At 45.8% G+C, this 24542-nt stretch overlaps 1 protein-coding gene across 4 annotated transcripts in view; it reads left to right on the forward strand.

The window, feature by feature from the left end:
* PRKN (parkin RBR E3 ubiquitin protein ligase) overlaps positions 1-24542 on the forward strand; it is a 1400491-nt gene that overhangs the window by 1347510 nt on the left and 28439 nt on the right. For all 4 annotated transcript variants that reach the window (XM_074397175.1, XM_003933783.4, XM_074397176.1 and 1 more), the window contains one exon: positions 16361-16444. In XM_074397175.1, coding sequence (XP_074253276.1) covers positions 16361-16444 — 84 coding nt within the window. The remainder of the gene's footprint in view (positions 1-16360; positions 16445-24542) is intronic.

The raw sequence follows: 24542 nt of genomic DNA on the forward strand, positions 1-24542 counted from the left end.
GTGTGGGCTCCGTAAAATCAGGTGAGCTTCCTTTGTTCAGAAAGCCCGCCAAAAGCCCTGGGAGGAGGGGCTCTGTTGTGGGCCCAAGAAACCAATCTGGGATCAGAGTCAAAGATCAATCACTCCAGAGGGGAAGAACTCCTCTCATTGGACAAGAACATGAATGGGGCAGGAATAACTTCAAAGTTGATACCCTACTGCTGCTTACCTTTGCAGACTCCTTCTCTAGATCCCATTCTATGGCAATGAGGGAGCTGTCTATACGTTTTTTTTTTGTTGCTGTTTTTTGTTTTTTTTTAGACAGAGTGTTATTCCATCGCCCATCGCCAGGCACCAGGCTGGAGTGCCATGGCGCGATCTCGGCTCACCGCAACCTCTGCCTCCCAGGTTCAAGCAGTTCTCCTGCCTCAGCCTCCCGAGTAGCTGGGACTACAGGCACGCACCACCACACCCAACTTATTTTTGTATTTTTAGTAGAGACAGGATTTCACCATGTTGGCCAGGATGGTCTCGATCTTTTGACCTCGTGATCCGCCCGCCTTGGCCTCCCAAAGTGCTGGGATTACAGCTGTGAGCCACCACTCCCGGCCCATCTATCCCTCTTTACCTGTGCAGATTTCTCTCTCTGGGGTCCCCTCCCACAACAGTGTGGGAACTCTCTCTCTCTCTCTCTCTCTCTCTCTCTCTCTCTCTCTCTCTATCTATCTCTATCTCTATCTCTATCTCTATCTCTATCTCTATCTCTTTCTGCCTAATAAATCACTCTCTGCAAAACTCTTTGGGTCCGTGATATTTATATGAATGGTAAGCCCACTGCACCTCCAGGGCCGCTTCCCCCATTCCTGAGGAAGGAGAGGCCAAGACCTTGGGACACCTGGTTACAAACTGAGATCCGTTGGAAGTTTGAAAGAAGACCTGATTCCAAAAGCTTAGTAAAAAGGAAAGTAAAATAACTCATTACCAATTTTTGTTTTGATTGCATGTTGAAATAATGCAGTTTTGACTATATTTAGTTAAGTAAAATATTGAAATTAATTTTATCTGTTTCTTTTTCCTCTTTTCATGTAGCTACTAGACCATTAAAAATTATTGCTGTTGGGCTGGTTTCAGTGGCTCATGCCTGTAATCCCAGCACTTTGGGAGGTTGAGGTAGGCAGATCACCTTAGGTTGGGAGTTCAAGACCAGCCTGGCCAACATGGTGACACTCCATCTCTACTAAAAATACAAATATTAGCTGAGTGTGGTGGCATGCACCTGTCATCCCAGCTACTTGAGAGGCTGAGGCAGGAGAATCGCTTGAACCCAGGAGGTGGAGGTTGCAGTCAGCTGAGATCATGCCACTGCACTCCAGTCTGGACAACAGACTGAGACTCCATCTTAAAAAAAAAAAAAAAAAAAAATTTATTGCTGTTTCAATTGGACAGCACTGTGTCCTTTTATGGTGGTTTCAAATCAAAAAGACAAAATTGTTGCAGAATGACACCAGCAGAGTGTATTACACTGGCAGTGCTGGCACCATCCCTAGCACTTGGTGCTCTCTGGGGCTGTCATTTCCAGCAAACTCCAGTGGTCCCAGTTTACCCTCCTCTTCTTTCTGCTAAAACTAGGGAGTTTCTGACCCACCCCCCTTGAAGGATATGAAACAGGTATGTGGCTCTTCTGTTCAGCCCCCACCACTGCTCAAACCCATTACGGGAAGGGGAGCATGCAGATGGGCAGGTGCAGGAGCTTGGGCAAGCACTTCTAGCCTCTGGCCCCAAGGTAGCATCTAGGGGTGGTAGCCTGCGACTCCCGAGGCCCAGTGCACCCTTTTAACTTTGCTGTCTACAGACAGCTTAAGTGTTAAACAGCTCAGTGGACCCTCTGCCTTTTTGCAAGGGCAGAAGGCCAGCGTGACAGCTTTCTATATTCCAAGTTCTTGTCTGGCATCCAGGAAAAATCAGTTCACACATGGACTTGAAGGATGGTGAATGCAGGGTTTTGTTGAGTGGTAGATGTGGCTCTCAGCAGGTGGATGGGGAGCTGGAAAGGGGATGGAGTGGAAAGATGATCTTCCCCTGGAGTTTGGCTGTCGAGCAGCCAATCTGCTCTCTAACTGTTTACAGCAGAACTCCTCTGGACATTCAGATGTTCCTTCTCTTCTCTCCTTCTCTGCTGCTCTGCTGCTCTTCTGTTTATCTGCTCATCTGTTTATGAAGCCTGGGGTTTGGAGTTTATATGGGGACAGGATAGGGGAGCATGGTGGGCCAGAAGACAACATTTGGGTGTGAAAACAGGAATGCCTGTTCCCATTTAGGGCTGTGGGTTTCCAGGCTTGAGGGTGGGGGCTTCGCTGGGGAACTGCCCTCTTTTACCCAGTATTTCCCTGTATCCTGACTGTATCACTGCTCATACTCTGCTCCCATGGAACCTCACATCCATCATATGATCAGGACACAGCTGACTGTGAACTCTGCAAGGCCATGAAGAATGGCCAATGCCTTACCATTTACACACGGTACATGCTTGATGAGTACTTGTGGAACAGGAGGGTTGGGTAGAACAAGGGAGAGGTGGATTGTGACTCCTTCGAAACTCAGAAGTTTATATATGTTCATCTTTGCAGGCCCCAGCAATGCACAGCATGCATTCAGGTACTTTTGGTTGAATGGATGGGCTAGAACAGGGTCTTTGAATGGTACATACAAGTCACTCAGGGATTGTGGTAAAATGAAAGATTCTAGTCTAGTACTTCTGGGGTAGGGACTGAGATTTGGGTTTTCTGACATGCTCCCCAGTGATGCTGATGCTGCTGGTCTGGGAACCACATTCTAGGGAACTAACTAGACTCAGTGCTGTGATGTGAATTTACTTCTCAACATGGGTGGGCATCCCTTCAATGTGTGTCTCGTGGATGCTTCAGTTGACAGTAACTGTTTCAGCCTCCTTCTCCATCTGTGGCTCTCTTCTTCCCCTAGACTCCAGAAGATTCAGAGCTGCTATGGTGCTTTGTTAGGAAGACCAAGGACACAGGTGTCATCTCCTGGAGAAAACTTTCTCACTAATGTGACCCTTCCAGGATTTTGCCACAAAATCTAGTCCTCCTCCATTGAAAGCCATAAACCTTTTAATGTTTGCGTCTTCCTGGCCTTGACTGTTTCTGGGACTTTACCCCATCCTGCCCTCGCTCCTGCTAGCATCTTCATTCTCTCTGTTTTCATCAACCTTTTCTGTTTTCAAACTGATTCAGAGCTCTCTGTTGTGAAGCCTTCTCTACCCCATCATGCCTGTGACCTTACCCTCTGAATCTAGCCAACCATTGAACCATGGACCAAAATTGTGGGCTCCAAAGTCACTAAAGAAATTTCCCCTCTCTCCCTCTTTCTCTTCCTCTTTCTTTCTCTCTTTCATTCTTTTTTCCCTTTCTTTCTCTCTTTCTTTTTTTCTTCTTCTTTCTTTCTTAAAAAAAAAAAAAAAGAAATTTCCCCAGCTGAAAGTGTTAGTTATTCCTCTTACACTCAGGACTGACCTCTCCATTCTCAGTGCTGCGTTCCCTCAGCAGTGTGCTATCCTCTTCTGCCTCTCGGAAGTTGAGGTCTTTCCAGCTGCTACTGCTTGTTCATTCTGCAAGTTTGTTGATTCCCATTACTCTGTTAGGACCTTGCAACTTCATGGTAACCACATGGAATTAGAATTGACTCAAATTTGAGGTGACTGCAACCTCTCCAAATGGAAATATGCTATAAGCAAAGTGCACCTTAAAAGAGGAGTTAGGGAGCGTGGAATAGATTTTGAGAAGTTGTTACAAGAGAGGCAATTGATGAAGCCTGATGTTAGAACTGCTCCCTAAAGGGGCAAATGTGAAGGGCAGAAAAACAAATGCCATCTCCACATGTTCTTGCCCACCGAACTCAACCCACCTGGATCTCTTCTATGGGACCCTTGAGACTTACACAAGAATACTGAATTGGACCCATGGTTGTACATGGTATCACACAGTACACAGTTGCCCTCTAGCTCTTTTGTTCGTTGTAAATATCCACCTTAGCTATAAGCTCCACAAAGAGACGCTGATCACCTACTGTGTTGTAGCACCTGAATCTTGGGGAGACAAAGATGAATACGATACAAATCCTATCTATTTAGAAGAGGAGATAGGTGGAAACAGTTTCACATAGGATGTGAAACAGTTTCATAGAGGTATGTGTAAGAAGGAGTGCTTGGGGCTGGGCACAGTGGCTCACGCCTATAATCCCGACACTCTGGGAGGCTGAGGCAGGCAGATCACGAGTTCAGGAGTTCAAGACCAGCCTGCCAATATGGTGAAGCCCATCTCTACTAAAAATACAGGAACTAACTACGCATGGTGGTGCACATTTATAGTACCAGCTGCTCAGTAGGCTAAGGCAGGAGAATCGCTTGAACCCAGGAGGTGGAGGTTGCAGTGAGCTGCAATCGCACCACTGTACTCTGGCCTGGGTGACAGAACAAGACTCTGTCTCAAAAAAAAAAAAAAAGAAAGAAAGAAAGAGAAAGAGTGCTTGGGCAGAAAACACCTTAATCATTTTGGCTGAGGCTGTAGGGGAAAGGAGCCAGGACAGATATACCTACAGGGCACCTATGAGACTGTTCAGTATACAGTAAGGGGTTACTATCTTATTTTGCCTGATTTATTGAGTGATCATTGAGGAGCTGCAAAACCTCCAAAAACAAAAGTCTGTAAGATGGCTGGCAGGATGCCCCCAACACGGCCGGGCCCCTTTCCAAAGCTAGCCTTGCCCCAAGTCGCCTGGGGCGGGCCCAGGTGTTCAGGGGAAGCATTTTGCCCCCCCTGCTGTGCTGGAGAGCATAAGGATGCCCACGGGCACACGGGACAAATCAGGCTCAAATTGCCATATGGCTTGGATTTCACATTTTTACTGGCATAGTGTAATCATTTTTACAGAGTCTAGTGCCTTGCTGCAGATTGTAAATGATAAGGTCATGAGGATTAGAGACCAGTTAAAAATTATAGAAGACATATGCTGTGCGTTTTACTAATGAATGGCCAGATTCAAACATGTTCACTAATTAATGGCAATATTTGAATGGGCCCACTAATGAATGGCAGTATTTGAAAGTGGCATTGAATTTGATGCTCTGTGACCAGTGCTCCATTTCTAGAAGGAGCCAACTGCTCGGTAAGGTCTGAGAAACGCCCACTTTAAAGCAAAATTTGGGCAGACCTTGCAGGACGGTAAAGGGAATTCTCAGATATAGAAATTCACCCACCAAGAAGTTTGTTTAGGGTGGTGTGAACAGATCATTGAATACTTAGAAGAGTTCCAGGCTGGGTGCAGTGGCTCACACCTGTAATCCCAGCACTTTGGGAGGCAGAGGCAGGCAGATCATGAGGTCTGGAGTTCCAGACCAGTGTGGTCAACATAGTGAAACCCCGTCTCTACTAAAAATACAAAAATTAGCTGGGCATGGTGGTGCGTGCCTGTAATCCCAGCTACTCGGGAGGCTGAGGCAGGAGAATTGCTTGAACCCGGACCTGGAAGGTGGAGGTTGGGGTGAGCTGTGACTGTGCCACTGCACTCCAGCCTGACAACGTCTCCAAAAAAAAAAAAAAAAAGAGTTCCAACTTGCAACCAGGTCCTACTAAGGGAAACAAGGGAAGTCGTGACACAGATGCCAGCGCTGGGGACCTGGGAAGATGACTGTCACCATAGGAATTGCCTTTGGAAATGATCACAGTAAAGAGAGAGTAAGAAAGCAATTGGGGGCTTAGGGACACGGAGTCACTACCCTACAGCGCTCCCACTGCAGTTCCCCCCCCCCGCCCCCGTCCCCTGGCCGGCTGCTGCAGTCAGGGCACTTGGCAAGCGACACTGAGAGCCAAGTCTGCCACGCTGAGGCTCAGGACATAGCCACAAGTGAGGGAAGCTGCCGCTCCCCCATCTGCTTTTTCTTTCTCTCTAACTTGGACCTCCAATTTGTTGGCTGTCTGCCTTTAAAGCCACTGGGCTTAAACTCACTGCAAGGCCTTTCCTGGCAAGCGGGCCAGATTCAGGCCCATAAGCACGAGGAGACGACCGGCTCCCCGTGTGTTGAGCTGAGAAAGATCAGAGTGGGCCCGACCGCAGGCCGGCCCTGACCCTGCTTCAGCTGTGTAGACAAGACTTAAACATGGCGCAGAGTAATTGCTTTGGCTAGGAACGCATCTCTGTGGTGATACAACATGTATAAAGAAGGTCTCAGCCGGGCGCGGTGGCTCAAGCCTGTAATCCCAGCACTTTGGGAGGCCGAGGCGGGTGGATCACGAGGTCAAGAGATCGAGACCATCCTGGTCAACAAGGTGAAACCCCGTCTCTACTAAAAATACAAAAATTAGCTGGGCATGGTTGTGCGTGCCTGTAATCCCAGCTACTCAGGAGGCTGAGGCAGGAGAATTGCCTGAATCCAGGAGGCGGAGGTTGCGGTGAGCCGAGATCGCGCCATTGCACTCCAGCCTGGGTAACAAGAGCGAAACTCCGTCTCAAAAAAAAAAAAAAAAAAAAAAAAAAAAAAAAAGAAGGTCTCAGCAGAAGTGCTGGGATGTATTTGGTATTCTTTTAATGCAGCTGGACAGAAGTGGTGGTCGAGACCACAGCGTGTTGGAGAAGCAGCCTCCACACACCTTGCTGCTAAGCCTGTAACTGACGAGGCTCGCAAAAGCGATCAAAAGGTAAAGTCCATATGCCCTTTCACCCGGCCATTTCATGTCTAGAAATTTCTGCCACAGATTTCCTTTCACATGTGTGAAATGACCCGAAGAGCAGGGCGTTCCCTGCAGCTTTGTTTGTAATGGCAAAATATTGGAAGGACCTAAATGCTTATCAGAGGGGCTGTTGAATGAATCAAGGCATACCAGGAATATTGCGTGGCTGTGCAAGAAGAATGGAGCAGCTCCCTGTGTACTGATAGAGAGCCACCTGTAAGGTGCATTAAATGAAAAACCAACAAGCAGAGTACGGCACATTATACAATATTTTATAGGCTATTTTTGTTTAAAAATAGCATACATTGATGATGGAGTGCATAATATATTTCTGGAACAATGCCTATACAAACAGGGGACAGTGACTGTCTCTGGGAAGCTATGTAGCTGACCGAGGAGGAAAGAAGACATTTTTCACTCTGTACCTTTTGAATTTATGCTACCTGCACGTATTTTGCATTCAAAAAATACTTATTTTATTTTTTTAAAAAAACCTATGACTCTGCAAATTATATTTTATTAACACTCTTAAAGAAAAGAAAAAGTAAGGGCCAGGCATGGTGGCTCACACCTGTAATCCCAGCGCTTTGGGAGGCTGAGGTGGGCAGATCACGAGGTCAGGAGACCAGGACCATCCTGGCTAACACAGTGAAACCCCATCTCTACTAAAAATACAAAAAAAAAAAAAAAATAGCTGGGCATGGTGGCATGTACCTGTAGTTCCGGCTACTCGGGAGACTGAGGCAGGAGAATCACTTGAACCCAAGAGGCAGAGGTTGCAGTGAGCCAAGATCGAGCCACTGTACTCTAGCCTGGGTGACAGAGTGGGACTCCATCTCAAAAACATACATACATACATACATACATACATACATAAATGGCCAAGAAACATTTTTAAGTTTATTTTCGTTTCAAGTTATGGAAAGAATCAAAACTATTTTGAATTAGGAAGTAAATGTAAATGTCTTTGTCCATAATTATAGACTGGACATTTAATTCCCAGCAGAGCCATCACGAGGAGCACTAACTTATCATGTATCTCCTAACTTAAGGTGCTGAAGTCAGCCTGTTGAAAGTCACCTGAGTGAGTCTTTTCTCCTCATGGATGAGCTCATCTCCTCTGAGGGGACCTAGTTCTGAGACAGGTGGTGATAAGTTTCTTACCAGATGTACTCTTAGTGAGGGTGTCACTGCAGAATGCACAGCTGAAAGATGGGATAGTGACGTGCACACACTTGATGAAACAGACGATGGTGTAAGGAAAGGGGATTTTGCGGGTATCTTTTAAGAGCTCCCATGTATGGAAATCAAACCAAAGAAAGTAAAGGCCTGTTCAAAGAGCAGACCTAAAACAAAAATAAGCCCAGAGATGCATAATGTTAGAGATCACAGTATTTTGTGGGAGACTAATTGGCATTGTTTAATATCCTTGGGGACTGTTTGGGTGTGGTGGGTCACGTCTATAGTCCCAGCACTTTGGGAGGCCGAGGCAGGCAGATCATGAGGTCAAGAGATTGAGACCATCCTGGTCAATATGGTGAAACCCCGTCTCTACTAAAAATACAAAAATTAGCCAGGCGTGGTGGCGGGCGCCTGTAGTCCCAGCTACTTAGGAGGCTGAGGCAGGAGAATTGCTTGACCACAGGAGGCAGAAATTGTAGTGAGCAGAGATCGTGCCACTGCACTCCAGCCTGGCAAGACTCCGTCTCAAAAAATATATATATTAATCCTTGGGGATTAGTAGAGAATTTGTGAAAGACAAAGGAATGTGGCTACTCTATAGAGCTGTATCCAGCCTCCTGAAAACGATTTCTTTGTAGCCCTTTGGAGACCACATATAGAACATCGTCTCCGTCTGTTAGCATCTGCAGCTTAGCATAGTTTAAGATTGCCTCACACCATGAGAGTCTGTGATTTTAAGATGTTGTGTACTTGAAAGGAAATAACCTTACTTTCTTCTTTTCAAAATTGTGTTTTAATGCATTGTAATCTAACACCATCTCTGTTCAATGTACTGTCTTGTCAGAACGAGTTTTGCATGTATCAGTGGCTGGTCACTCCTAGGGAGACGTCCTCTTTTGATCTATTCTTTTTAACACGCTGCGGCTGGACTCACATATCTCTGCTGCCATCTTCTGGAAAGCTACATACCAAAGACAAAAACATTTCATCTATTCCCAAAGAAGTACAGATGTGTGCTTTCATACCTTTGATGTTTCCCTTGACTCTAGTAAGGGGTGCTAAGATGGTATTTGATTCTCTCCTATTCTTTTAACACAGAATTTCAGAGCTGTGGAAGAAAAATAAATGGCACATAATAAAATACTTTTATAATAGATGCAGCCGTGGTAGAAAACAGGCACAAAGAAATCTTGGCTTTCGTATAGAGAGCATTCAACTTTAAGGATCAAAACCTTATCTGAAGGGTCATTGCTCGTAGGTACCCACTGGCTCTCAACCTGACTGATCAGCAACCATTGGAATATTCTGATTGCACTGGAAGCTGCTCATTTGGTTCCTTTTCATGCTTCCAAAAAGAATGCACACATACAGCCCCTTTTGAATGTGACCATTATGGAAATATGGGAAATCAAACTCAAATGTCAATCAAATGACTACTCCCCTGACGTGATATTGAATGATTGACATGATGGTCCATTCACCTAGCTTTCTGGTAGTACAGAGCGTGTAAGGGGGCTGACAGTGACTTACCTTGGCATGTATACCAGCAAAGAAAGGCCTCATCCCTTTCTAGAGAGCAGTCCTATGAGGAGTTTACCAGCGTGGCATTGCTGGGGAGGTTTCAGTTTCACCCGAGATTCACATCAGTCATTATCATCAGTATACTGGAAACTGCTTTAATTAGCAAGGCGCTTACTACTCTCTTACTGTTCTGACTCTTGCCACATGTAAAACATCATAGCCCATTAGAGAAAACCATTTTTTGTGTTTGCCATGTACCAGAAACTGTGTTAAATATTCATTGCCTTATTATTTCTTCTTTGTAGATGCAAAAAAGCTAAAGCAAAGAGATGCTAGAATCACACAGATAATAAAGTCTAGATCCTCAGACTTCAAGTCTGTGTACTTCAAAGGGTTCACTTCTAAACACTAATCTACATCTGGTATTTAAAAATATAAAGATCTAGCACATGATTTCACAGATTACAATATGCTATTTCTTTATATGTTGCTTAGGGCCAAGATTTTACTCATCCTAAAAGTGAATACACAGCACATGTATTCACTTTTATATATATAGTTGCAAGGCAAAAATATGACTTGAATGTTAAGAAGACTTTAGCTATTACTCAATAGAAAAAAAATTGACTAATTGAATTTAGCCTTTGTTAAATAGTTTTTTTTTTTTTAATTCTACCTCCTTTTAGGCATTTAGGATAAGCTGATGGCTAGAGTTAAGTAAGAATTGTGTCACCGGCCAGGCACAGTGGCTCATGCCTGTAAGCCCAGACTTTGGAAAGCTAAGGCAGGCAGATCATGAGGTCAGGAGTTCAAGACAAGCCTGGCCAATATGCTGAAACCCTGTCTCTACTAAAAATACAAAAATTAGCTGGGCATGGTGGTGTGTATCTGTAATCGCAGCTACTCAGGAGGCTGAGACAGGAGAATCACTTGAACTCGGGAGGTGGAGGTTGCAATGAGCCAAGATCCCACCACTGCACTCCAGCCTGGGTGACAGAATAAGACTCCATCTCAAAAAAAAAAAAAAAAAAAAGGAAGTGTGGCACCAAGCTCTCAAGCTTGAAAACATATCAGAGGAGAATGTATTAGGTGACCATGTTCATTGTCAAATAAAGGGAAATCACCACATTATTGGAAGTGGTGAACTTACTCCTGGTGTTGAATTCTGAGAGGAATTTACCATATGGCTACCTGGAATTAAAATATATGTATAAGGTTTGAACTACAATTTTGCAGATATCAAGGAAGGTTTAGTTGTTTTCACATCACTTCTTTTGCAAAGACTAGGAATAAAGTGACCTTTGTTAAATTTTTTCTATAGGAGCTTTATCAGGCAGAACTTCACCAGAGAGACCAGACCAGCAGGGTGTGTTTATCAAATACACATACACATACACACATGTATGCATATGTATGTGTATATCCCTACATATATACATGCAGGCACACACACATTTTATCTATAAGAGTGAATATATACATATATATGGAGAGATTTACTGGAAGGAAGTGGCTTACATGGTTTTGGGGCTGGGTAGACATCTCCTAAATCCGCAGGGTGGCCATCAAGAAGAACAGGCTGGAACTCTTGGGCACAGCTTGATGCTGCTGTCCACAGGTGAAATCTCTTCTTCCTCAGGAATGCCTCAGTTGTGCTCTTAAGGCCATTCCACTGACTGAATAAGCCCCCTTCTGGTTATCTAGGGTAACCTCTCTTACTTAAAATCAATTCGCCAGGATTCAGTCAGGGTGGTGGCAAAAATATTAAAGGAAAAATATTAGAGAAAGTTATAGAATATATCCTCAAACCCCTTTGAAAGGCCTAAAGTTTTTTTTCTGTAGTTCTTGGCTGAAGACAGCCTTGTCCCCTTAAATAAATTAGAGCAGAAACAAAAGAATGTAGGGGGTTTACCTAACAAACTTGTTTACTCATTAACCTTTGCTCATTCCAAATGGCTCTCTTGAGGGGAGATTGACCAAGGATATTACCCATTAACAGTGTTTGCTGTAGGCATCAGAACCTGGCCTTTAATCTTTAACCTCTAGTAATGTTGACTCCAGCCTTTGTCAATTAAACTTTACTGAATACGTGCAAGTCTCACTAGCTAGTGAAGGCCAGCAGCTGCTATGTCTTTACAGCACTCTCCAGGGAGACTGAAAGCGGCCACAGATCCTCAGCCGAACTAACAAAGCATAATATCTGTGTGTCAGTGTACTTTATTCATCAGTCACTGAGTCAAAGTCTGGAGGACAGACCCCCAAAAGTGGTAACCCCGACAGTGGCACCCAAACATAAGGTGACCCTGACATCAACGGATTATAGATCCTAATCACATCTACAAGATACCTTCACAGAAACATCTAGATTCGTGTCTGCTTGAGTAACTGAGGCCCATAGCCTAGCCAAGTTGATACGTAAAACTCTCTTCACAGGAGCTATCATGATACAGTCCATGTATTTGCCTTCTAATCAAATCTATAAAGGAATAGAGTTTAGAGAGCCAACGAAATAAGTAGGTATTACTTTTATAATTGTTTAAAGACATTTTAAAATTCTCAAAAAAGGTCAGGCATGGTGGCTTATGCCTGTAATCCCAGCACTTTGGGAAGCCGAGGTGGACGGATCACCTGAGGTCGGGAGTTCAAGACCAGCCTGACCAACATGGTGAAACCCTGTCTTTAAAAAAAATTAAAAATAAAAATAAAAAATTCTCAAAAAAAAAAAGAAAACTACAGAAACATACAGAAATGGGTGGTATTTGTTAGATCCACCATAAGAGAAGATAATCCTGAAAACATATACTATATAAATAATACTCCATGTTTCTGGTACACTAACTTCCATTTGGCTAATGCATCCTCATAAGGTTTGGAGAGGTATTATGCATCTTCAGGGAGCCTCAGCAAATGTGAGTCCGTTTTTAAGTAACAGCAAATCCCTGTGTAAATTTCAGCCTTCTACATGGCTGGTTAAAGCAAGACTCATGTGCCCCAGATATGAGACATTCAGGTCAGCAGAATGGATGTGAATATGTTGATGGAGCTAGGTTGGCTTTCTTCCCCTTTCTCTAGAAACAGCTACGCCATGGGAAGTGTCTGCAAACTGGCCCAAACACTGTCTCAGGAAGGAGTTTTGTGTCTGCCTGATCCAGACTTCTGTTCACCATGCCCTTAGCAGCTCAGTTCATTTTTCATGGCATTTCCAGGCCAAAAGAAATGCCTAACAGTTGTAGTTATGAAAGATTTAGGGCCACATAACATAATAAGAATTAATGTCTTAGCAACTGAATAGTTATCTGAAATGATAATTCACATGATAAAAAAAAAAACAAACAATGAGCTTTAATTGATTCTTAAATAATCAAATCTTTGTTCCAAATGGATGTTTACATGGTACTTGTTTTCTATTCTGGTAACTTCCAAAAACCCAGCTTTGCAAAGATAGAATGCCACAAAAATGAAAGTGGCATGATCTACATGAACACTGGGAACTGCCTTGAGTTAATAAATCACATCGTGTTCATCAGCCAGGCTGTGTTTTACTGAAAATCCTGGACTATCCCAGGGCACCCCTATGAGTTTGTTGTGGCACTGCGGGGCACGCTGGTGTGTAACGTAAGAACTGAAGGTTGAGAGTCTCGAGTTCTGGATAATGTGCTTGAAAACTCAAACATTTCCGAGATCAAATCAGACCTAGATGTTTCCCTCATTGCGTATGAGACAGATTCATGTCACTTAATTGGGAAGGACCACTTCATGATAGATCTAAATTTAAATTAATACTCTGAATAGAAGCAAATTAGCCAGTGTATTCTGTGACGTCATCACCAGAATTTTCCTGCAGCATTTACTTGCCTTTTGTCATGCTGAAGTGAGGAGGCTTTCATCTGACACAATCTTCCCTTTCTGTTACTTCTCATAGTCCATTCTTTGCAGTACTGGTGTGAAAGGGAATTTAATATCTTTGTGTCAGGAAAGGCCTATTTATTCTGACAAACTGATCAACCTCCAGGGTGTTCCTCTACCATGAAACTGATTTTATATCTCATCCACTAGCTAATAAGATGTGAAGGGTTTTCCCTGTCACGCCAACAGATCAGATTTGCTTCTCTAGAAAGCAGTAGGCTGAGACCCCATTGCCAGTTCTCTATGACGGGGCCTTCCGTCCACATTTTCCAACAAAGCATGTAAGAGCAGAGGAATGAATGTGAAGCAGGGCCAAGTATTAACAGATAACAGTTTTTTAAAATAGGAGAAAATCCTAGAACCCAACTCACTATTCAGTGAATTCACTTTTAGTTCAAAGAAAATAAAATGTCAGAAACCGAAGCCTGGTAATGTTGGTGAAGGACATTCTGATGCACACATGCTCTCCCACCAACCTTTAAATGAAGTTTACATTTCACTAAATTTGAGTTCAGTCTCTCTGCTAGGAGAAGAAATAAGAATATCATATGCTAAAAGTGATGGCTTGAAGATCTATTGTGGCCTACTTCTGAAGAGGTTATTTCCTTATAAAAAGCTTTTCCTTTTTGTTTCTGATGTTCTGAGATTAAAATACTTTTCAGATGAGTTTTTAAAACAAGAAATTGGACATGGGGAAGGAGAAAAGTCTGTTCACATGGTGAAGACAACATGAGGGGAAAATGGCATTGGGTAAGCTATTGTTTTTTGAGGCAAAGAGGAATTACGCTGTATTTTGGGGTAGAGTTGGTTTTATATCCTATTTGTTTTTATTTTTGTTTTTCAATTCAAATCAGACCTGTCTTAAGCAAAACTAGGCGAAATTCCTGACTTAGGCTAGAAAATAGGAGTCTGAGAACTTTTACTTCTCTGAAAATCGTTTGAATCTTCCAGACATCACTTTCAGCATATCATATTCTTATTTATTACTGTATCAGATATTTATTGCTGTGTAAAAACCACCCTAAGATTTAATGGTTTCAAATAACAGCAGTCGACCTGGAGTATGACCCAGTCACAGAGGTGGCGAGTTGGTGCTGGCTGTCTGCTAAAAGCTCAGACAGGGCCGTTGTTGAGGCCACAATTCTCCATGTGGGCGTCTCTTGGGCTGTTGGGCTTCCTTATCATATGGCAGTGGGGCTTCAAGAGCAAGTATCCCAACAGGAAATGGAAGTCTGTGGTTTTTTGAGGCCTGGGCCTAGAAAGTGGTACACCATCACTTCCACCATATCCTAGTAGCCAAGTACTCAACACAACTGGTTGTCAGCAGAAGAGATGTAAAGCCCACCTCTCAAGGGAAAGAGGATACTGTCAATTTGCCTCTGTGCCCCAAGACCACCTCCATCATCTGCACACCGTACTTGTGGACAGCACCTCTCTTCTCTGCTGAAATGCCTTCTCTGAATACAGTTTCTGCTGTGGGAGATGTTGGCCACTGCTGATTAAAGAAATGTGCATTGAAAGAAACCAGTTCTCTGGTGAGGAAACTCCTTCCTCAGAACTGGAGTAGAGGCAAAATAGTCCCTGGCTGGTGCCATCTCCTTAAGGTTTAGAACACATCGTCTGCTGTGGTTGCAGCCACTCAGCGGGTGCTATCTCACTACCCCTCCCAGGGGTCATATGAGATAGCTGTCATTGTTATCCTGGCATGTCCAAGGGGGAAACCAAGGCACAGAAACCAAGGCGGTTTCCCCAAGGTGTTTCCGGTGGCAGGGGATGGGATGGCAGCTCCAGTCCAGTGTGTTCCGCTGCTAACCCACCCTTCCGCCGTGACAGCCACTTTGGAGCATGGCTGGTGACAGTGAGAATGGGATGTGCTTTCTGGAGGGGTCCATGGATCCCAGACAGACAGCCCTGAACAAGCCTAGCTGGCACTCACTCTTCCAGCTTTCTTCTCTGTAAAACGGCGGGTAGAGGGCATTGCTCCCTTGGGCGTCTTCAGTCCCATGGTGAATGCTGGCCATCATCTCTCTGTCCGTGTCTCTGTCCTAATTGCCTCTCCTTGTAAGGACACCAGTCAGATTGAATAAAACCTCATCTAACAACCTCAGCTTCCCTTATCACTTTCAAGTCCCTATCTCCAAATACAGTTACGTTCTGAGTTCCTCCTTCAACCTATCAATTATGAGAGGGCACAATTCAGCCCCTAGCCACCCATTTCTTTTTCTGTAATACGCTTTCAATATTAAAGTAAGTCCACTGACATGGGCCTAGAAATCTTCTCTGTACACAAACAAACATGGAATGTGAATGCCTTGAATGAAGTTTTTTTCCTTATATCCTAGTACCAATTAAGCTTTGCTGTGGGTGTTTATTTGCGTTTCTCTGTGTACTAGTCTGTTCTCACACTGCTATAAGGACATACCCGAGACTGGGTGATTTATAAAGGCAAGAGGTTTAATTGACTCATAGTTCTGTAGGGCTGAGGAGGCCTCAGGAAACTCACAATCATGGCAGAAGGGGAAGCAAACACATCCTTCTTCACATGGTGGCAGGAAGGAGAATGAGAGCTGAGCAAAGTGGGGAGCCCATGATAAAACCATCAGATCTCTTGAGAACTCACTCACTGTCACGAGAATAGCATGAGGGAAACCATCCCCATGATTCAGTTACCTCCCACTGGGTCTTTCCCATAATGGGGATTATGGGAACTAGAATTCAAGATGAGATTTGGGTGGGGATGCAGCCAAACCGTATCACTGTTTCTTACACTAGAGTGGAAACATCTTGAAGGAAGGAAATGTGACTCATTGTCTCTGTAGCCCTGCTCTGGTGCTTGGAACACTCTTCAGTAAAGAGTGGACAATCACATCAAAATATAACTTGATTTCTTTTTGCAAAAAAAAGTAATCTGATGTAGAAACCTTCGCACAAGCCAGAGGAATGAATATAATGTGTTTGGAAAAAGGAAAATGTGTTATATCCAAATGCAACCTCATGTCCCTAATTAACGGATGTGCCTTCTTTTGCAGTTCGCCTTCTGCCGGGAGTGTAAGGAAGCATATCATGAAGGGGACTGCAGTGCCCTCTTTGAAGCCTCAGGAACAATTCCTCAGGTACAGAATGCCCTACTCATTTCCTCCAAGCAGGGCTACCGGCACGGTGCGGGGGCTTGGGGACTGGAGCTGTTTCCTGGAGGTCACAGAGAGTTCCATTCTGAAAAAGCAAGCAGCAGACTGGTAGCTGACTGGTAGCCATGGGAATGGGGACCATGGCTTCTCCCAGAATGACTCCCCTCCTCGGGGCACAGTGTAGACTTCCCCATGGCCATTTGGGGTGTGTCCAAGATAGCTTTTCCCTGGGCAGATATGGAACGGGGATGAAGCATGTGAGCATTTTCAAGGGAGTCCTTAGAGGGGAAATAAAACAATTTAACAGCCTTTAAATCGGAGAAATCAATACTAACTCCACTTCCATTTTTTTAATGCCCTAATTTAGAATCCCTGGTGAAAATGCCCCCATGAGTGGCACGTACAGAAGTATTACGTGATGCAAGGGTACCATTGTCTTTTAGCAAGCAGCGTCATGCCCTATGCTAACTGGTGTTTCGGTCCTCGTTAAATAAAGAATGTGCTGACAGAGCCTCACTCTGTAAGGTGCTATCTCAGTCTTAGGACAATACAAATTCATTTTCTTTTATTTATGAATTATGATCAACCAAACCTGCAGGTTAAAAGAGTTAAAAATGTCATCACGGTGGATGAATTTGCTCATTATTTTTCTCTCATTGTAGATGTTAACAAGGGTTTAAACACCAACTCTTTGCAAATAAATCCTTTAGTCATTTTTCTGATAGGAACCTAATAAACAGACATAGAACTTCCAGAACATTTTAATTTTACAGCAGAGAATGTTAAAGAGCTGGATGCTCTAAAATCAGAGCATGAATAAGTATATCCCAATATGGCATTCCGCAGATGAGTTTATCCAATATTAGCACGGCTAAATAAATAGGACTGGTGAATTTGGGTCTTCTCATCTGCTCCTAAATTGCCAGCCATGAAGATATGAGTGGATTTAGGACTGAGTTCCCATTTCCATAGCCCAAGAAGCAAATGCTCTTTCCGTTGATTTTATTTTAGCTCAGGGACATTCAAACGCGAGCTCACCAGGTACTGACAACAGAAGCAATAATGGCCCAGAGACCCCTGCCTCAAGATCGCTGTAATGGAGGCGGGTACACCTGAGGCTCTGGGAAATTGAGTTAGTCTAGCAATTTGCATCCATATGCTCTGAGACTGCAAACATGGACAGAGGCTTCCACAAAGTGATACTCTGGCATCTACAGTATTTATTTGGAAACAGTAGCTGTAAGGGGAAGAAGAAGCATTGCATAACCTAAAGCCATCCAGGTGCCTGACCCTCCCTCTAATCCCATTCATTCTTCAATCAAGAGGAACCACCCAACCGTGGTGTTAAAGATTGAGGGAGCCCAAATTAAATGTTTTTAAATTATTAAAACCTTAATATTGGATTCAGAAAAATAGGAAAAAGAAAGTTAGAGATGACCTAAAGCGTAGATGTCCAATATCAAGGGAACTGTGTCTGCAAACAGTGTCAATTGGCAGACACTAAATTCAGCATTTGGGTGGCTGAAGCAGCTGCCAGACTCTCTCGAAAAATGCATTGAAACATATATTTCCCTTCAGAGGCTCACAGGGGAGCCATGGGGCGACACTTACTGGAAAATGAGTATCGTCATTATGGTAATACGCTAAGCCAAAGTTTAGCAACTCTATAGCTTTATATATAACGCTTCCAGGCTTCCCCGGAAAAGTCATGGAAGGTGGGTCAGAGTTTGTCAGGACAGCAGGACAGGGTGGTAAAGGGCATTCCAGCAGAGGGCGCCACATGGACAAAGTTGCAGAGGCCAGAATCTCTTCAACCAGACTGTGTCCCTCTGCGTCCCTGCGTCTCCGGGCCCAAGACGACATCTGCTGGATAGACATTTAATACATGGTTTGTTGAGTGATGGTAGCATCTATAAAGAGACATTATTTCATTTTTTTTAAACAGGGTCTCACTGTGTTGTCCCGGCTGGAGTGCAGTGGTGTGATCTTGGCTCACTGTGACTCTTTATCCTTGGCTCAAGCAACTCTCCTACCTCAGCCTCCCGAGTAGCTGGAACTGCAGGCACACGCCACCCACACCAGGCTGCTCTTTGTATTTTTTGTAGAGACAGGGTTTCAGCATGTTGCCTAGGCTGGTCGTGAACTCCTGAGCTCAAGCAAGCTTCCCAAATTGCTGGGATGACAGGCATGAGCCACTGCGCCTGGTGAGACATTATTTCATTCATTCAACAAATCCATGGTTCTAGGCCCCCGGGACAAAGAGCAAGACAACGTCCCTGCTCCCATGGAGCTTCTGTGGCTTCATTAGATGCCACAGAAGTTGCACGAGCAACTGGTACGATAGGAATCGTGAGGAGGTATAGTTAATCCACGCCAGGGTCATCCCAGAAAGAACTCGGGACGAAGCGGTCCGGCAGCTAGACCCACAGGTTGCGAGGCCCTTCCTGCTTCTAGCTCCCAATCACAGGGCCAGCCTCCAATCGTCTTATTTGAAAACAAAGCAAACCAACCAGACAAACTAAAAAGATGTCTGCCGGCCAGGCATGGTGGCTCACGCCTGTAATCCCAGAACTTTGGGAGGCTGAGGCAGGCGGATCATGAGGTCAGGAGTTCGAGACCAGCTGGCCAAGACGGTGAAACCCCGTCTCTACTAAAAATACAAAATTAGCCGGTGTGGTGGCGCGCACCTGTAGTTCCGGCTACTTGGGAGGCTGAGGCAGGAGAATCACTTGAACCCGGGAGGTGAAGGTTGCGATGAGCTGAGATCGTACCACTGCACTCCAGCCTGGGCAAGAGCGAGACTCCATCTCAACAAAATACAAAACAAAACATAAAAAGTTGTCTGCTGGTTAGCGGTTGCCAGAAAACAGAAAGCAACTCACCGAGGTCTTTGCCGCCGTGTTTCTGAATCTCTGATTCGATCAGAGTCCCTCAGGGGAGAGAAGCCGACCCAGATGGGCACAGGGGGAGGTGTTCACGGAAGGGATGACCTGCAGAGGCAGGCCGGGGCACAGGGCGAGAGCCTCAGAGCGAGCCTCAGTGGGGAGCCATGGCCACCCCAGGCCTGCAGAGGGAGGGGGAGGAAATGAGTTCCGTGAAGCCCGTGAGCTGCAGCCATGAAGAAGGGGCCTCGTGACAGGAGGTGTCACCATGGGGTGTCCGGCATTGCCCAGATGTATTCCCACTGTGGGAAGGGAGTGAGCAGGGACGTGCTGCCTCCTGCCTCCTACCATCTGATCTCTTGCTGATGTCTCCCGTGGGCCACACCCCACCAAAGCCACCCACAAGGGATCCTAGGGGCACAGCCCATGAGAGTTAGCCTTCCAGATGCAAAGCAGAGAGGGGCAAAATACAGAAGAACCAGCACCTTCTCTATGAGCAAATTTACCAACCTTCCTAAGTTTCCTTATTTCAACCGTAGCTGCTCTTGGACCTGGGTAGGCACCAACCAAACAAGCTATTTCTGCAAATTTCACGACCCAGTTCAATTTGATCATAGAAGGACGGGTTTTTGTTTTGATACAGCGGGCTTATTTTCTGTTGGCTACATTTCTCTCCAGCAGCATGGTCTTCAGGAGGTTGACCTCTGCTGTTTCACTGACCTGCAATCTGAAAGGATGACGCGCTACACGTCTCACAATGAAAAGCTAATTGCAGCCCCCCCCTGGGAACGGAAGGCTTTAGATGTGTTCTCATGTCTGAGTTTTGCTAATACTAACTACCTTCATCAGCCCTCTTCACGCTTTCCTTCCAATTCCAGTCCGTTGCAGGGTTCTTGGCTTTGAGCCACTTGTGACTCCTTCCACTGTTCTTCCCTTTGGCGTTGATTGGTTTCTGTTCTTCACATGACATTCTTCAGCCAGGCAAGCCCATTGCTCTTGGGTCCCAGTCAGCTTTTCCTATCAGTTAGACCGTTTGACCTAAAACTTAATGCATTTTTTGATTAATGCAATAATTTTTTTAAAAAAAAACTCATCACAAAAAATTGCCTTTAAATTGGTTTTTAGTTATTGAACAAGGTTTAAGTTGAAACTGCTGGGAGTTTGGGAAAGCAGTGACAGAAGATCAATCCGTCACTGACTAATGAGAGTCCAATCTCATTCGCTTTCCCTTGGTTTTCCCCGCTTGTTCTCCTCCCCGTGTTCCAGTTCCTTCTGCGTGTTCCCCCTGGGGACTTTCTAGTAACTAAACACTTGCTCTTGCAAACCACATAAATTGATTCATTCTCCCAGTGGTTCTAAGAGTCATGTTGCTCTCCCTACTCAACAGGAGGGCAGACGGAGACTTCCAGACTTTTAGTGGTGCTGTCTGAAGCCACAGAGGAGATCCATGTCCGTGGTCTAAGTAGTTGGGAACAGCAACTGCTCTCTCATATATCTACCGTGTCTGAGGGGACTGCGCCCATGCCTGCCTTCCAGCCATGCCTCCTGCTCTACCTTCTAGGCCCAGATCATATGTCACGTGGCTTCTAGAAGAAGCCACCTGCCCTCCCCACTACACTGCGTCCTGTAAGCTTTCAGACAACCGTACGTCCTCATACGCTCATCACATTGAAGTATCGTCTCTCTGTCTCTTCACAAAAAGTCTGGGCTTTGTTAGCGCAGGGTTTGTGCCTGTTGCACCCTGTATCCTTCAGTGCCTGGCACAGAGTAGGTACTCATGACATGTTTGTTGAATGAATGACAGATCCCTCCTTCATCCACACACCCTCCCTCCCTACCGTGAAGCTGGGCAAGTATTGGAAAAGAAAGGACAGTGGCTTCAAGGGCTGGATTTTGCCTCAGGAACCTTGTCAATCATGAGAGAAAATTACATTTCCACAGTGAATTTCACTTCTTTCCACCTGCCTCCTAAATTTGAAAAATAAAGCCACCATTTGCTTGGGATAAAAATAATCAGGTGCACTTGTATGGCATTTGTTTACAAAGCACTTTAAAATGCACCATCTTATTTTGAGCCTTATCTCAAGTTTTTGCGATAGACTTTGCTCATGGGCAAGGTCGAGGGACCGAGTGGCCACCCGGGCCGCAGAGCTGCCAAGCCCCAGACCATTTTCTTACCCAGGTCTTTGCGAGTGGCACCAGCCAGCGCTGATGACCCTTCCGGTCCCAACAAAGCGGAGATGTGCTTTAACTGTTCTAACTGGTCACTCCGCCTTTTGAAAGATGGAGATGAGCGGGCTGTTGCTGGCTTCTCAAACACAGTACCAGCATGGCCAACTCAGATGCCAACTGCAGCCCAACCCTTAAATGTAGGAGGCAGACTTGAAGCCTACTTCCTGGGTCTTTAAGTATTTTGATAAAGATACAAAGATAACGTTCACTTTTCTTCTGCTGTTCCTACTAAAACAAACAGAACAATGACAGAAACACATCAACGCCAAAGCCGGCCTAATGACTGCTGGCCCCATGTGGCGGGGTCTGTGGCAAACTGGAGTGGGCGTGGCTTGTCGTGAGGGGTTGGGGGGGCAGCTGCTGCACAGCTCCGCAGTTCGGGTCCGTGTTTACGCAGCAGAAATGTGAGCCCAATGGTACCAGGCCTTCCAGTGTGATTTCGTGATGTCAGTAGCATAAAATCCATATGTTTTTGTTAAATATCTTTATTTTTTTAACGTTGAGAATGAACATTTTTTTGAAACCTTAAGCACATCTACAGGTGGAATTTTGGCTGCAACTTTGTGTTACATTTCCTACATTCTGTGCCTTTGAACCTCATTTCAACTGAGTGTGAGTTTCTCATAACGAGTGGAAAGAACAAAAACAAAGGGTACTCAGTACACATTTATAAAGCACCTTTTAGTACCATGCACATAGTACTAGGCATTTTGGATACAACATTAAAAATAGACTTGGAGCTGGACGTGGTGTCTCACACCTGTCATTCTAGCACTTTGGGAGGCTGAGGCAGACGGATCACCTGAGGCCGGGAGATCGAGTCCACCCTCACTAACATGGCAAAACCCCATCTCCACTAAAAATACAAAATTAGGTGGGCGTGGTGGCGCATGCTTGTAATCCCAGCTACTCAGAAGGCTGAGGCAGGAGAATCACTTGAACCTGGGAGGTGGAGGTTGCGGTGTGCCAAGGTTACACCATTGCACTCCAGTCTGGGGGCTATAAGAGTGAACTCCATCTCAAAAAAAAAAAAAAAAAAAGAAAAGAAAAGATAGGCTTGGCCTTGACCTCTGTTCTCATGGGATTCGTCATCTAGTGAAGTAGAAAAACAGTTTGACAAATAATTAAAATATTGTATGCTGAGAGTCACAAAAGAGAAAATTTGGGATGTGATGAAAGCATAGAAGTGGGACCTGGCCAGGTTTCCACGGAGTTGGAGAAATTATTCATTGGAAGGAGTGAAATTTGAGCCAGGCACGGTGTCTCACACCTGTAATCCCAGCACTTTGGGAGGCTGAGGTAGGTGGATCACCTGAGGTCAGAAGTTCAAGACCAGCCTGGTCAATATGGTGAAACCTCGTCTCTATTAAAAATACAAAAATTAGCCTGGTGCAGTGGTGGGCACCTGTAGTCCCAAATATTTGGGAGGTTGAGGCAGGAGAATCACTTCAACCCAGGAGGCAGGCTGAATGTTGGCAGTGTGGCAGATGGGGGGATGCCCGAGCTGGGGGGCCTGGCAGGGCTTCACCTCACCACCACGCTTGCCCCACGTAGGAGCACCCTGGCCCAGGACTGCTGTGGCCAGTGACAGAGGCTGGTGGTGGCCCACTGGCGGGATCGCTCCACCTGCTTGTTGAAGGGCGCTCCTGTGCGCTCTGCCACACTGTGCAAACCTGCTCACAGGGCCTGCCCCTCCCACGGCTCTGTCCACGTGCCTGCTCTGCAGAGCTCCGTGTCTCCCCTGTCCTCGGTCTTCCAGGGTTTTTCCATCCCTGCCCCCAAGGAAGCTGAGGACATTTGCCACCGCTCAGGAGCCTGCATCTGTTCCTGACTCCGGACCCTTTCCTTTCCACACATGGTCTCCGGTCAGTTGCTGTCTCATCTCTTTGGGCTGCTGTCACTAAATACCGTAGACTGGCTGGCTCATGAACCGCACACATTTATTCCTTGCCATTCTGGAGGCTGAGAAGTCAAAGATCAATGCTCCAGCAGATTTGGGGGTCTCACGAGGGGCCATGTTTTGGTTTGTAGATGACGTCTTCTAGCTATGCCCTCACATGGTGAAGGGGCAAGGCAGGGTTCTCTGGGGCCTCTTTCTAAGGGCGCTGATCCCATTCATGAGATCATTCACTGACTTACGACCCAGTCACCTCCCAAAGGCCTCACCTCCTAATGCCACCAACTTAGCAGTTAGGTTTCAACATAGGAATCTGGGGAGACGCAAACACTCAGACCACAGCAGCTGCGTTGCCCAGGGGTCTGCCCACTGACAGGGTCTCCTCTCCCCACCCTCTTTCAACTCCGAAGAGGGTTACCGTAGAGTGACGGCGTGTTTTTGGCTTGCGGCCACACGCTAAGCCAGCTCAACTGTGAACTGAGCTTGTATCCCTCACTGTGTCATGAGGAATCCCCCAGCCCCGCTGCCCCACCGTGGGGCCCCGGTTGTAAGCCCAGGGAGAGGCAGTCACGCCACAGTGTGGGTGGACAGGGGTCTCGCCACCTGCTTGTGCAGCTCGCTCATGCCCCGTGGGCCCGCTCGGGCCTGGGCCTGGATGCCCTGCTCCTGTCTCAGGACAGGTCGCTGCACAGATGCTCCAGCTCCACAGGGCTCGGTAGCTTGCCCGGGCTCTTTTGCAAGTGGTCCATCGTTCTCAGCTGCTGAACCCCCAAAATCTTTACGGGGATGCTCCTACTGGGCTGCAGGTAGCCCCATGTGACCTCTTTTCACTCCACAGACAGCTGGAATCCACAGGGTCTGCCTGTTTGCACAGCCACAGACACCGGGTGCTTGCATGCCACCCGGCCCTGCCCTTGGCTCCTCGGGGGCCCCCCCTCAGAGCTTCTAGCACTGTCTCCCAACAGGGACGGGCTCCGCTTTGGCCACTGGCAGGAGGGACTCCAACTCTAACTCCATTGTAGAGTTTGCTTCCTAGGACTCTCCAGGGACCAAGCATGACAGGTTATACGTT

This window comes from Saimiri boliviensis, chromosome 4 (assembly GCF_048565385.1).
Source record: "Saimiri boliviensis isolate mSaiBol1 chromosome 4, mSaiBol1.pri, whole genome shotgun sequence".
NCBI lineage: Eukaryota > Metazoa > Chordata > Mammalia > Primates > Cebidae > Saimiri > Saimiri boliviensis.